This window comes from Onychomys torridus, chromosome 14 (genome assembly GCF_903995425.1).
Source record: "Onychomys torridus chromosome 14, mOncTor1.1, whole genome shotgun sequence".
Taxonomy (NCBI): domain Eukaryota; kingdom Metazoa; phylum Chordata; class Mammalia; order Rodentia; family Cricetidae; genus Onychomys; species Onychomys torridus.
Genome location: NC_050456.1, coordinates 77,520,443 through 77,534,294, shown reverse-complemented (window position 1 = coordinate 77,534,294; position 13,852 = coordinate 77,520,443). Strand labels below are relative to the sequence as shown.

Below are 13,852 nucleotides of genomic sequence, written 5' to 3'. Positions count from 1 at the left end.
GAAGAAGAAGAAGAAGAAGAAGAAGAAGAAGAAGAAGAAGAAGAAGAAGGGTTAATTCTGGGCCAGTCTGAGGGTACAGTCCATCCCGGGTGGGAGCCATGGTGGCTGGTGACGGGAAGTGGCTAGCTGCATTGCACCTGCAGGCAGGAAGCAGAGAGAGATGAAGGCTGGTGTTCAGTTCACTTTTCCTTTTTATTCAGGCCTGGACACCAGCCCATGGGGCCGTGCTGCACACACCGAGTAGAGCGTGCATGCCCTCTTCTGTGAAATCTTTCTGTCTCCTCAAACACCCTCATAGATACTCAGAAGTTTGTTTCTTGGGTGACTCCAGATGCCATCCCAATCAGGGGACTGGACTTGCCTGGGAGCTCACAGGCTCAGATCTCAGAGTCTCCAGCTTGAGGAAAACGACTCTGCCTTCTCATCACCACCAGACGCCATTGCCTTTTAAGGGCTAAGTAGTTTTCCTTCTTCAGCACTTTCCGCTTTCTTTTTAATATTCTTTTTTTTTTTTTTTTTTCCAAGACAGGGTTTCTCTGTGTAGCTGCGCCTTTCCTGGATCTCGCTCTGTAGACCAGGCTGGCCTTGAACTCACAAAGATCTGCCTGCCTCTGCCTCCCGAGTGCTGGGATTAAAGGCATGTACCACTACCACCTGGCTTTCTTTTTAATATTCTTAAAAGTTCTTTTTATATATTATGATTTTCAATTTTGTTTTTTTCCCTATTCTGGTTTGTTTTTTAAAAACCTATCTTATTTTATTATTATTAATTTTTAAATAGATGCCTGTTTATTTTCTAATGAGAGAAAGAAAGGGTGTGGATTTGGGAGGGCAGGGAAGTGGGGAGGGTCTGGAAGGAGTTGGGGGAGGGGAAACTGTAATCACAATATATTGTATAAAAGAAAAAAATCTACTTTCAATAAAAAGTTACATTGTGTATGTGTGTGCACATGTGCCTCTGTGTGTGTGTGTGTTGGTCAGCGGACAACTTGTTGTAGTAACTTTTCACCATGTGGATCCCAGGGATGGAACTCAAATGGCCAGGTGTCTTAGCCTGTTCTATTGCTGTGCAGAGACACCATGACCACAGCAACTCTTACAAAAGACAGCATTTAACTAGGGCTTGCTTACAGTTTCAGAGGCGTAGTCCATTATCAGCATGGCAGGGAGCATGGTGGGAGGCATGGCAGATATGTGCTGGAGAAGGAGCTGAGAGTTACATCCTGATCCACAGGCAGGCAGTAGGGGGAAATATACACCTTGCATGGGCTTTTGAAACCTCAAAACCCACCCCAAGTGACATACTTCCTCCATCAAGGCCATACCCATATAAGCCTATAGGGGCCATTCTTATTCAAACTGCCACACCAGGCTTGTTGGCAAATACCACTACCCACCGAGCCATCTTGTCAGCTCAAGATGGTGTGTTCTTCTAACATTTACCCAGGGAGGGATACTTAGATTGACCCAAACCTCAGCTACTGTGAGCAGCGTGGCTGCAATGCACCTGGAGCACAGATATCACTCCACACTCACAGATTTCTTTTCTTATGGATTCACACCTAGAACTGGGAATGCTGGGCCACAGGGTGGTTCCAAATCCAGCCAAGTCAACAATCAAGATGAACCATCACCAAAGTCCTTTGCTCATTTCAAAATCCAAGTGTTTGCTTTTTTTGCTGTTGAATTGTTGGACTTTCTTATATGTTTCAAATATTAAAAATTAATAATTTATAATTATATATTTACCATTGTAATTTTTGCTTATTTTTAAGCAAATTGCATTGCTTTTAATTATGTGCCCTCGTGTGTGTGTGTGTGTGTGTGTGTGTGTGTGTGTGTGTGTGTGTGTACATGCACACATGTGAGTGCAGATACCTATCGAGGGCAGAGGCATCAGGTTTGTGGACCTGGAGTTACAGATGGTTGTGAGCTGCCTGATATGGGTGCTGGGAACTGAACTTGGGTTCTCTGGAAGAGCAGCAAGTGTGCTTAACCACTGAGCCTTTTCTCCAGACTCAGTTTTCGGTTCTTCAGCCTTTGCGTGGCTTATGAATGCTTCCCCCACTTAGCACGCCGCCTACTCCCTGGGCTCACCGCTTCCTTTGCTGTGCACTAGCTCTTTATTTTGACTCAGTCTCATTTGCTTCTGCCTCTGTTGCTGCCTCTGGTTTCAGGGTCTTCTTCAGGAGCTGACTCTTTGTGCTAAACCTCTAATTGTGCATCAGCTCCTGTTGGTTCCACTTTTTCAGACCTCAGACTAACACTACTACACAAACTGGCGACACATTTACATCCCATGACATTAATGTAATGGTAACACTGTTCAGTTAATGGCAATACATTTCACAAAGAGTAAAACATTACTTTTCCCTTCTGTATAATGACATTAAGCAGCAAATAAACACCATGACAAGTTGGGATGCCTTGAGAGGGAGCAAACACTTTCTGTATTGTCAGTGGCATTCTGTCTAAAGAGCAGGGGTCTTGCTGTTTCATTTTGCAGGGGACTCTGCAAAGGCTGTACCAGCTGCGGTCGTTCTTTCTTGGCTTTGCATCCCCACATGCAATCTCCGGAGAGTCTGGCATGCTCTGCCAACTGACAGGAGCTAGTCACTTGTGGGAGATTGGAGCTAAGAGCTTCCATCCTGCAAGGGGAAACAAACAACTTGAGATGTCCCATTCCATTTCACTATCAGGTAAACAACGAAGTGAGGAATAATTCTTATAAGGATGTCCCATGCTGTGTATGGGACACATGCTTAGCGACTGCTTGTTGTTTAGCTGAAATTCAAGTTTAACTGTGTCTCCTGTCATTCATGAGCCTTCTTCCCCACCCCCCAACCGCCCTCCTTCTTCCTCAATTCATCCCTTTCCTTCTCGCCTACTGGCCTGCCTATCTCTAATCATAGTACCCCTTCCCCAGGCCTGGCCCAGAGCCCACCCTCTCCAGCCACACCTGTGCCTGCCCTATGCCCTTCCCTCCTGGCCTCGGGTGACAGCCACCATTTCTCCTGTTTTTAGTTGCAATTTTTTTTTTTCTGTCATAAGAGCAATACTCGTTCATTACTGAAAAATCACAGGCTACAGATAAGCAGTAAGAGGAAAGGAAGAAAACAGTCAGAATCCCACCCACACAGAGAGGAGGACTGTGCCTACCTCGGGTAGATTTTTCTAGAGCTGAGTGTGTGTGTGTGTGTGTGTGTGTGTACTCATCTTCACAGATATTTAAAAAGGAACATTAAACCAAGCACCCCAACCCAGACTCATTGTTCTGGGGGGTCTACTGAAGGAGGAGCAGATGCTCAGCTCCCCCATGGGCAAGAGCCCAGAGTTAAACCCTAGGAGTGGGGGATGACAAGCTTTGGTCAAAGGCACTTCCAACCCTGGGGCTGCTGCAACTGGGTTGCCACAGTTGGGATGGGTTGGTGGTGGTCCTGCAGCTTTGGCTGGCTAATGGACCCATCTCACCGTGTCCTTACATGGTCTTTCCTCTGTGTACTTCTATCCTGATCTGAGGAGGACTGGATGAGGGCCCACCCTAATGACCTCATTTTAACTTAATTCACTTCTTTCTAGGCCTCATCTCCAAATAAGGTCATGTTCTAATTGAGGAGGTGAGGCCTTCAGTGTAGGAATGTAGAAGGTAGCAGTTCAGGCCTGAACATCCTGGCAGGACACACTGGGCCTTACTTTCTTCATCCAGGAAATGGGCTGCAATCATGTTCTTCAAGGTGACCAACCAGCAGGCCTCTGGAAGCATTGTTCTTATGCCCACTCCGGAGTAAATCCCCTCATGAGTGTCTCTAGCAGATAGGCGAAGGGGGGGCCTGGCCTCTTGGTACCCACCGCCTACTCCTTTACCCACCTACATACTTTGTTTCCTTCAGGTCAACCGTAGAACGGAGCGGCTGGGTGGAATTGGAGATGCCAGCTGCCCCGTGAGCCCAGGATCCCCCTGCCTGTGGTGGGTGGATGGGTATGCTCCACCCCAACGTAAGTTCTTCTCACAAGTGCCCATTTCCCTGTCAGAAGTTCCTGTCCTCAAAGGTATAACATCAGGCTGGACCTCTTCCTGTGGCCTGTCCTCTTGCTAAGGGACCCCCTCCCCCTCTGAAGTTCTGTAGAGCACATCTTGCTGTGTGGATGTATTCTCCAGCTTTCTTGGCTATGCTTTTTCTCACAAAGATGCCAGCCCCTCCTTCCACACATTCTTGAGAGGACCCTTGCCCTTATAGGGCAAGTGAGACCCCCTCCTCCCCACTTTTAGGACCTCATTAATAGCCTTCATTTCTTGCACCCTGTGGGAGGCTGGACTGTGCCTTAAGCCTGCCCTAGACCTCTGGGAATTCTGAGCAGCAAAGAGATGGGTGGGTGAAGGGGACAGACAAAAACCTTGCGTAGCCCCCCCCCCCCCAAGTGCACAGGGATTTCAGCATTTCTTGAGGACAGAGTGGAGTTCTGCCTCCTGGGGGAGGGGCATTTAGATGCCAGGATGGTTCCAGGCAGAGTCTGCAGGCGCAGACCTGCTCAGACCAGATGGATTGTCAGTGGAGGGGGCTGCTGGAGGGAAGGGCCTGAGAGAAGCATGTGGGGTGGGTGGGCGGTTATCAAACCCAGTTATGGAAGATACATCCCTGAGTGGCGTGCACAATAGTGGTTATCTGAAATGGACTCTGCAGGGTGCTGCTCCCAGCAGTTCACCGGTGCTGTCCTGGACCCCAGGGGAGGAGATGAGACTCAGGTCAGGGCTCACAAGCACTTCCAGTTTTGACTTTCCAAGAGTTGGCTTCCTTGCATTTCACATCAGGGTCTCTCTCTCTCTCTCTCTCTCTCTCTCTCTCTCTCTCTCTCTCTCCCTTTCTCCCCCTCTCCCCCTCTCCCTCTCTCCCTCCCTTCCCCTCTCTCCCTCCCTCCCTTCTTACAGTGCAGGACGGTGCACTTCCCCAATATCCTGGGTGAAGCACTCACTGGTATTTTTATTGTACGCATTCTGTTTCAGTTCTTCAGGTTTCATGACTTGAAGGGATAGCTGATTTCACCACCCAAGGGATACATTGACTTCCCTGCCCGTGGCTGGGTTCTGATATTTAGTCAGAAAACTGCTCTCAGCCAGGACTCTGCGTTCCACTGTATGTTCTGTCTTTAAAATTTAATATGGAGAATAAGCTTATGTGCCATCTCTGTGGTTTTTAGTTAAAAATAAAGAAGGGGGCACATCGGGAAAATACGAAACAATTCCAATCAGATTTTTCTGGAAGGCAGTTTAGCAACATGGTATAAAGCACACAAGTCCTGGTCCCCCATGCTGACTTGGCCATTTCACATTAGGAAATGTGCCATGCCCTGGACAGAGGGGCAGATTTTGTGGCCTTTGGAGTGCCCACCCAGACTGATGTCCCTGGCTTTCCTTTTGACTCCATGCTGTTCACATCTCAGTTATTGATATACAAAGAAAGAGAACATGAGAGGCAGGGTGGGTAAAAGTTAATGGTGAGCTTCAAAGGTGGGATCTGCTTTTGCCTTTAAGATTGATATTTACAAGTGGCAACAGCACACAGGCAAGGAGGTTACCACAAGTGGGTTTATTTTCTTCAGGCTTTTCTTTGTTTTCTGTAATGAGCACACATTATTTTAATAAGAAAAGGATATTTTTTTTTTTCAGGAAAGAGGAAAAAAAGCAAGAGTGAAGGAAGGAAGAGAAAGGAAAGGCTAGGGAGGAGGGAGGAAGGTGGAAGAAGGGTGTTGAGACTCTGTCGGAGCTGGGGTGGGGGTTGACGGGAGGACAGGAGCCTCTGGGACGCAAGGAGCTCTCCCAGCTCTGGCCCGGACGCCTGGGAAAACTCTGTTTCGCTAATCATACCCAGAGAGGGGTTACTTCCTGCACCCGAGGAGACCCTCAAGTGGCCAGTGGGGACCCAGATTAGCCGGGCAGAGCCTTTGCAGGGCAACTGAGTTCTTAGGGCGGGTCCTGCCCAGCTCCAGGCGGCGGCTCCGCCGCGTTCTCTGTGTTTATTCTTCCTGAGGTTTTGGGATGAGAAGTGCGCGCGGGGGGTGGGGGGACGCAGAAATACCATCTGTGCTGATTTTTTTCCCTCAAAAGTTATTTTTCAATTGAAGTATTTTCAAAGCAAAAAATATATACAATAAAAAAAATAATTCACCGATGTTAGGGTGTCAGTTCCAAGGGTTTTCAGGGAAGAGCGGCGGGGGAGGGGGGAGCGCTGCCCGGGGAAATCGGGACGAGCTGGCTGGGCAAGGGCCTGTCTTCCATTTTGCCTGTCGCATCTCTACTCACCCACGCGCGCGCCTTGCACCAAGATGTGTGCCACACACACCCCTGCTCCCGGGGCTCAAACTGCCCAGGGTTCATAGTCCTTTCACCCCGGTCCTCAACTCTGGCCTCAGACCCCCTTAACTATGTTCATCTCACTTTTCCCCCTAAGATGTTACCAGCAGAGAGAGGTGCAGGGCGCGCTGATCTCCCATGCCTCTTTCTACTCACTCTGGGAGCTGCTGAGGGAAAGTCTGAGGGCGAGGCTTGAGCGAGAGCTCCTAGCCACGACTGCACAGGGATGGGTGCCAGCCGCCACGACCTCCCTCCCCACCCTCTTCCGCCCCCGGTCTTTCCCCTCCTCCTTGTCTTCTTCTCTGCTTCCTATTCCCAAGCAGGGTGAGGGGTGGGCGGCAGTGAGGTTTGGCTGAGGCGTGGGAAGCAGGAGGAGGGGTGTCCTGGGCGCGGGCATCCCCCATCCCAGCTTTGGGAGCTGTGCCTGAGTAATGGAGCCGCTGTGCCCCGGTGCGCTTTTCTAGTCGCACCTCCCAGCAGCCTGGAGAGATGGTCGGAGATCATTCCGCAGGTGCGGCACGAAGGGCTGGGCCAGGGGGCAAGGGCAACTCAGAGGGCGGAGACCTAGCCCTTGGAGGTTCAGAGTCTCTTTCGCCCTGCACAGCACACTTCTTTCAGCAACATCCAAAACTGGGATAAGTTAGACGGCGCTATAGCTGTTCTAGTGTCTGGCTGAGTGTGTATGTGTGTGTTCGCGTGCGCACGCGCGCGCGCTCGAGCGCGGACTCACACAGTGGCAAATGAGGACCCTCCGGCCTCACAGGTCTCTTTCTCATGGGTCTCTGTATCCCGAATCTTCATCTTGCCCCAAGTTCTCTGCCCCAGGTGTATGTAGTGTGCGTCTGGGGTCCCAGGGCGAATCCCTTCCCAAGGTATCTCTCTCGCGCGCCCCCACTGCAAGGTCTGGGCTCTCTCGAGCCCTCCCCCCCCCCCCCCCCCAGTCACTATGGGGACGCAAGGGAGAAATTGGTGCTTAATTCTTCTTGCTTTTCAGAGATGCGAGAAAATAAACTGACCAAGGCAATCTGAACAACTTCCTTCAAGTCTTTATTATTGTAGCTTAAAAGTTTAGACACAAGGAATGTTTCCAACACAACACTTACTGACTGGTCTTCATTCCCCCCCCCCCCCCCCCCCCCGGTCGTAGCACTTTCCCCTAGGACTCCTAGGATCTCCCTCATCTCCCTTTCTTTGAACTAGCCCCTCCCCCCTTCTCCAAGGAGTTCTAGCCTCCCTCTGGGGCCCTGCGAACCTCGCCAATGCCTCCAGCCACTTCTTTGGTCCCAAAGCCTACCCCTTACCACGTCCCTCTCCCACCCCATTTTGGAAGGTTCCTCATGGGACCCAGAGCACTCTCCCCCTCTTACTTTAAGCGCTGTTTTAGAGACCCCCCTGCAATTCAGAGCCGACCCGTGGTCAAGCCCAGTTAGAGACGGTTCGTCATCAGCAGCCGGGCTCCAGCGCACCCAAAGCTAGGTGGGGAAAATACCCTGCCCACCCTTCCCCTATCCCGAACCCCTCCCCCAACCCAGGGACAAGAAATAAACACAAGAGCAGCAGGACTCCCTGCGCGCGACAGGTGGGTGCCAGGCAACTAGCAAGAGCCGGTGGCGCTGCTGGAACCCAGCTGCGCTCAGGGCGCGCGCAGGCGTGGCCGGCAAGTCTGAGCTGTAAGATGCTGGGGACTATGGAGTTGCTGGAGGAGCGCTGGGGAGCAGGTGTGAGAAAGTCCAGCAGGTAAACTCCAGCAGGGACAAAGTTGCCAGTTCGAGCCACAGCAATGCTCCCGAGAGCAAGCCAAGCAGCTACAAAAGGGAGTCACTATAGCAGAGTCTTAGGGATATTAAGTCTTTAGGTGGTTGAGACTCAGTTCTGAGTTCTGTGGCTGTGCGCATCTGGGTCATGGGCACCCCGATAATCTTGACTTTGTTTGTAGCACTAGCATGTGGGCTTCGAAGGCCCGAGGACCCAGCCCGCCAATGTCTGCCATTTGTCCCTTGGTTATTTAGAATTGACGTGGCCTAGTACCGCGCAACTGCTCATCATAGCGCTCCAGCCAAGTGCGCAGCTCAGACACCTGGTACCCATCGGGGCCACGGCCTCCCTGGTACATGATGGTGCCACTCTGGATGACGTAGAGGCGCTCAAAATAGGCACCATATGCGGAACTGCTGGAGTTGGCCATGGTGTCCAGAACCAGAGGACAGCCAGGTGCACCTTGCTGCAGGACCCTTGCCGCACTGACACGGTCCTCCAGGCTGCGGTGCTGTGGGATGGTGTAGGGCGAGTCTGAGGTGACCCAGCCGTCGGATGGATGGGCTTCCTCGATGTAGATGATGAGGAAGTCGACGTCACGCTGGTACTTGGTGACCAGGCGCTGGAAGGCGCTCATTCGCGCCATGAACGGTGGTCAGGTACAGCTGCCAAAATTGAGCACCAGCGGGCGGCTCCCTTGTGCGTAGTCGAGGACGCGCTGACTCTGGAAGCCATCAGGCCGGATGACCTCCGAGTTAGGCGCAGGGCCACCCTCGTGGGCCTGCTTGAAGAAATCCAACTTCTGGCCATGCCACACGGCCTTGAGAGAGGCCAGCGTGCACAGACGGTTGTCGTCCGATACGCAGATGGGTGGGTCGTCGGGGGGCACCTCCTCGCCTTCACTGTTGAGCTCTACTTCGGGCTCAGGGTGGTCAGGGTGGCGACGGCGCAGGAAATGCTTGCGGATGCACAAGAAATCTAAGAGCCAGAGCATGAAGGCCGTGCCCAGGAAGCGCGGGAACAGCACGAGGCACGAGGCGGTCTGGGCGCAGAGCCTCAGAGAGTGAAGCAGCAGGGAGCGGAGCATGGTGGCCGCGGGCCCTGAAGCCCCCGGGGGTCCTTCACCTTCTCCCACCACCAACCGCGAGGCGGCCTGGCGAGGCATCTGGTCTTCGGTGGCGCAGGGAGCTCAATTTATAGCCAAAGCTTGAATTGGCGGGAGACTCCACCTCCGGCCGGGGCCCGCCCCCTTGCAACTTGAGCCCTGAGGGATCACCCAGAGGCGCGGCCAATACCCCAGAAATCCTGGGTCGAGGGCGGGTGCAGGCTGGCTGAGGGTGGAGCGGTGCGTCCCAAGGCTGGCAGGGGCGGGCCTGAGCCCCGCAGCCAGCTCTCAGGGGCGGGGGGACCCCGGCGTCGCTGCGGTCGGGGACTAGGAGCCCGATCCCAGGGCCGGGCAGTCGGTGGTGGCAGTGGTCTAGCCCGCGCAAGCGCTTCGTTCTGCTCAGGTCCCAGCGGGCGGGCCGTAGCCGGCGCCCCTCTCGCCGCGCACCTGAGCTGAGTTCCCTGGCGGCCGCAGCGCCGCGCCGGAGCTCCGGTTCGCTTCCCGCGCGCCGCCGCCGCCAACGCCGCCCACGCTGCTGCCGCTCGTGCGGGGTCGCTGCCCAGGTACCGCGGGAGTCCAGGGCCGCGGCTGCCGCTTGGCTGGCCCCCGGCTGCAGTCCCGCCAGGGACGCGGGCCCGCGAGGAGGCAACTTTGGGTTCCCGCCGCCCTCCCAGCTCGCCCGCGGGCGCCGCTCGACTGCCGCAGCCCGTCCGCCCGCCTCCCGCGCGCGCTCACACTCGCGCCTCGCACACGGCCGCCCCCCGCACCGCCCCGCCACGCACACCGCGCTCCGCGCCCCCCGCCGCTGCCCGAGCTTGCCGCGCGCCGCCCCAGTCCACGCCGCGCCCGCCCCGTCCCATCTCGTTCCCGCCGGGCGCCACAGTTCCCGGGTCAGCGTCCCCTCAGCTCCAGCCGGGAGGTGCAGAGGGCGAAGCCCCAGGGTGGGCTAGTGCCTGGCTGGGGAGACCCGGAGAGTTGCGGCAAGCGACGCCCAGCCTCGCCTCCCGCCGGCTCCGGGACGCCCTGGGCGCGGGGCGCTAAGGGCGCGGGGCGCGGGGCAGCGGGCGCGGGGCGGTGCCGGCCCCGGGCGGCTCTCCCACTAGGGGTAGCTGTTGCTGAACGCGGGAGCGCTCCCCTCTCGCTGCTTGCCTCGCCCGGTGCAGCCCTGGCCGCCGGGCGCACCCGTCCCGTTCGTCCCCGGACGTTGCTCTCTGCCCCGGGAACGTCGAGACTGGAGCGCCCGAACTGAGCCACCTTCGCGAACCCGGAGCGCGGCGGCCCGACTCACCGCGGAAGCGCCCGGACGCGTAAAGTGCGTACTTTCAACCAGGAACGTGTGCAGAGGCTTTTTAGGGGTGCGGGGTAACTCCCAACAACGTGGGGTTCTGGCAGGCCCGCCGCGGCGGCGGAGACCTCCTAATCTGTCTCTGCGTGCAGCGCACTGCTGGTGACTTTGGGTTCAGGGGCGGCGGGGTGGGGAGGTACCTTGACCTGGGGTCCCCGAGACTCGGAGCAAGTCCCGCTTCGCTACATCTCACAGTGAACCCCCTCCCCAGGGCAGGATTTCAACCCCAAAGGTAGCTCCCGGGAGCCGCACGGCCTAGAACACCCCAGTAATCGCAGGGGCTTTTCTGGCGTGACGGGACCCCAGCCGGGTACCACAGCTCCAGCCGCTCATGTCCCGTGCGCTGCCCTCCCACTAGAGACCAGCTGCCTAACTTTTCCGCCTGAGACTGCTCTGGCGTCCCGGGCGGGTGGGCGCCGGCAGATCGCTTTCCACTAGCCAAGGAACTTGTCCGGAGAAGTCGACCGCCCGCAGGGCAAGTGGCCCAGAGGGGGCACAGGTAGGTGCCCGCCCTCGCCACTTCAGCGGTCTCTGCCAGGGGTTCCTTTGGCGGGACCTGTGGCTGCAGTCGCTGGAGCCCTGAGTGTACCTTGCTTGGAGAAGAGAGTAGCCTGTGAATGGGGCTCTCCTTTTCCCTCTGGGTCAGAGAATTTCTCTGCTCTGTGGGACGGGATGTACACTCCAACACTTGCCACCTGAGGGAAGCCTGCAGACTCCTTCTGTTCCTAGCAGCCATGTTAGGGTCTTTCAGGTGGACTAGGAAACTTTCCCTGAACGTACCTGACTGGGGATCCCACTCATAGGGTTCTCTCCTGAAGCAGGGCTTCCCTGAGCTTGCAGAACTCCACCCCTTCTCTTTTGGACTGGGGTGATAGAAAAGAGACATGCTGAAGAGTCTGAGAGGCAGATTGGGGGCGTCTGAGACCCTGTCTTGGGTAGGGCAAGAGGTAATTCTCCTCAGTCCAAGATTCCCTCATCTCTGGAGACACCACTCTAGAGCATGTGTCCTGCTCCTTCACTCAAGGACTTGGGACAGGGATATGAGGCAGGTCCTCCCCTTCCCACATTCAGTTTCTGAAAAGGCCACCTGGGATATGTTCATATGTGTCTGGATGCATATGCCATGTGGCAGTCATAGTCTGGGACAGACATAAGTCCAGCCCTGCTGGTCCTGCCCTACAGGACCAGTCACATCTGATCATCACTCCTTCCTCATGTGGGACACCTGAGAAAGTAGCTGTCAGCCTTCCTGGGCAGCTGCTGGTGTGTGGGAATGGGCTATACTCCACACCTCAGGATTCCAGAGCACTGGATGAAGCACCCAGGCCTTTTGACTCCTATGGCCTCCTGTACAGGTGAGGACAGACCCAAGGCGTGGGTGATTCTGGCCTTTGGGACACATACCTGGCTTGATAACTCCTACTCCAGTGTTCCACACACCCTTCTTGGTGTTCCCCCATCTCTCTTAGTCCCCTCTTTTTCCACTTCCCTCCAGGGCAGCACCCCCATCTAGTTATGGCTCTCTCCCTTTCTACCAGTTGCGTAGACTGCCCTGTCTTGTCCCAGCTGTCTAGAGTGTGTATACTGGCCCAAGGCCAAGACCCATCTGAAGTCCATGGGATGCTTGGGCCTCCATGGACCTGGCAGATTTGGGAGGGGACCCAAGTTGGGCGCTGCTCATATTTCAAGGTCCCAGGCAAGGCATGCCCTGGGCCCTCCTGCATGCCCTCTTCCAGCTCCAGCAGAGGGCAGACAGGGGAGAGAAAAGGAAGGATATGTTGGACTGGGTCCATTTGGTGCCCTGGCACAACTCGGGGTAGGGGTGGGGGCCCGGGCCCTGGCATGACTGGGGTGGACTAGACTTTGGCCAGCCTTCCACTCACAATATCTCTCTCATAGTGGTCTGCCTGTGAGGGGGTGCTTGGTGGGCCTGGCACTAACTCCTTGTCTCCCAGGCTCTAGGTGTGGCTGGTGGCTGGGTGTGGCAGGCTTAGTCTCTGCCTTTCTTTCCCAAGGCTGTCAGGAGACTCCGTGGAGCTTGGTGGGAAGTGCCAGTGGTTTACACATCTCCCAGCAGGAGTACCTCCTAGGCACTCAGAAAAGATAGTTCAGCCCCCACACTTAGTGTTGGAGAACGATGGTCCAGTGACCTGGGCATGGCCCATCTCATCATGGCTTGGTCATGTGGACTTGGGCCTCCTTGGGCATCACTCCTGTTATTCTTACTCTGCTTCCCTTGCACTGGCCTCTGGACCCTCCAGGGGCTTTCCTCCTTCTGGACTTTCACCCATGGTGTTCCTGTTGCCCTTCTCTTCCTTTTGGGGCCCCCATAATCTTTCTTTCCTTCCAAAGCCCTAGTCTGACCTGCCCCACTCTTCCTCATGTAGGGGAGCCCAGCCTTCCTGCCTGGACTGTCCTCAACGGAGCACATGCTCTCTACTCGGCCTGTTCTTCCTCAGTGGCCAGCAGCCTACACAGCAGATGAAGTTCTGTGTCTGCCTGGCAGAGCTGCCCCTCCCAGGCTGGCTCAGCTGGGATCCCCTGGAATGACTGCTGAGAGGTGCCCAATAAAGTTTTGTGCCATGAGTAATGTGTGCGGTGTGGACTTCTTGAAAACCCTGGCTTTGGGGGGGGGGACTTCGAGATGTGTGGTTCTGCCCTTCTGTACATGGCAGCGGTAAGCAAGGTAGGGCATGTTGGTGGCAGCAGGGTGGAGTGAGGTCACCTAGGACCTGCTCCCTGGAACAACCCCCTTTGGGTGTGGCCTCTGATGAACATGCCATCTCCTTGGCTGCTTTACTGGGGTTTCCCTTTCTAGGCATGGCACCCTCTGAAGGAAGTTCTTAGTCCCTTTTACTAGTTAAAGTGGTCTCTTGCAACACATGTCTCCACCTCTGACTCTGACCAGCTAGGGTGGGCACAGAAGTACTCTGAGGAGACAGGGCAGTTGGAGGTTCAGTGCTGATCTTAGAGATTCAGGCTCTGAACATCTGGCCAGTGGCTTCCTTATGCTGGTGTTCCACAAATGCAGAAGGTTCTAGACACCTTGAAAGATCTTGCCCTCCCTCCTGTCTGCTACTCAGGGGCTCCAGTGAACTCTCACCAGGACTCACATTTTGGCCACTGACCTCAAGTATTGTCTTACCTGGCCTTTCCTGTCGTAGCTTAAGGCCCGGTCCCCACCCTCCAGCCTATCCTAGGCTCTCACTCAGTCCTGGCACAAGCAAGCACCCCGCCACCCCCATGCTCTTGGTACTCGGCTAGCCCTGTACCAGGACAAAGGATAACACCCCTTATC

General features: G+C 55.3%; 1 protein-coding gene and 1 long non-coding RNA gene across 2 annotated transcripts; one reads left to right on the top strand and one right to left on the bottom strand.

The window, feature by feature from the left end:
* Positions 1-7,890: 7,890 nt before the first annotated feature.
* Dio3 (iodothyronine deiodinase 3) lies at positions 7,891-9,889 on the bottom strand. Its single transcript, XM_036206457.1, has one exon. The coding sequence runs from the start codon at positions 9,267-9,269 to the stop codon at positions 8,355-8,357; it is 915 nt and encodes a 304-aa protein (XP_036062350.1). The 5' UTR covers positions 9,270-9,889; the 3' UTR covers positions 7,891-8,354.
* A 469-nt stretch (positions 9,890-10,358) lies between these two features.
* LOC118595814 lies at positions 10,359-13,140 on the top strand. Its single transcript, XR_004946562.1, has 3 exons — positions 10,359-10,521; positions 11,737-11,909; positions 12,942-13,140. It is a non-coding gene; the product is annotated as an uncharacterized LOC118595814 (long non-coding RNA).
* The last annotated feature ends 712 nt before the right edge of the window (positions 13,141-13,852 follow it).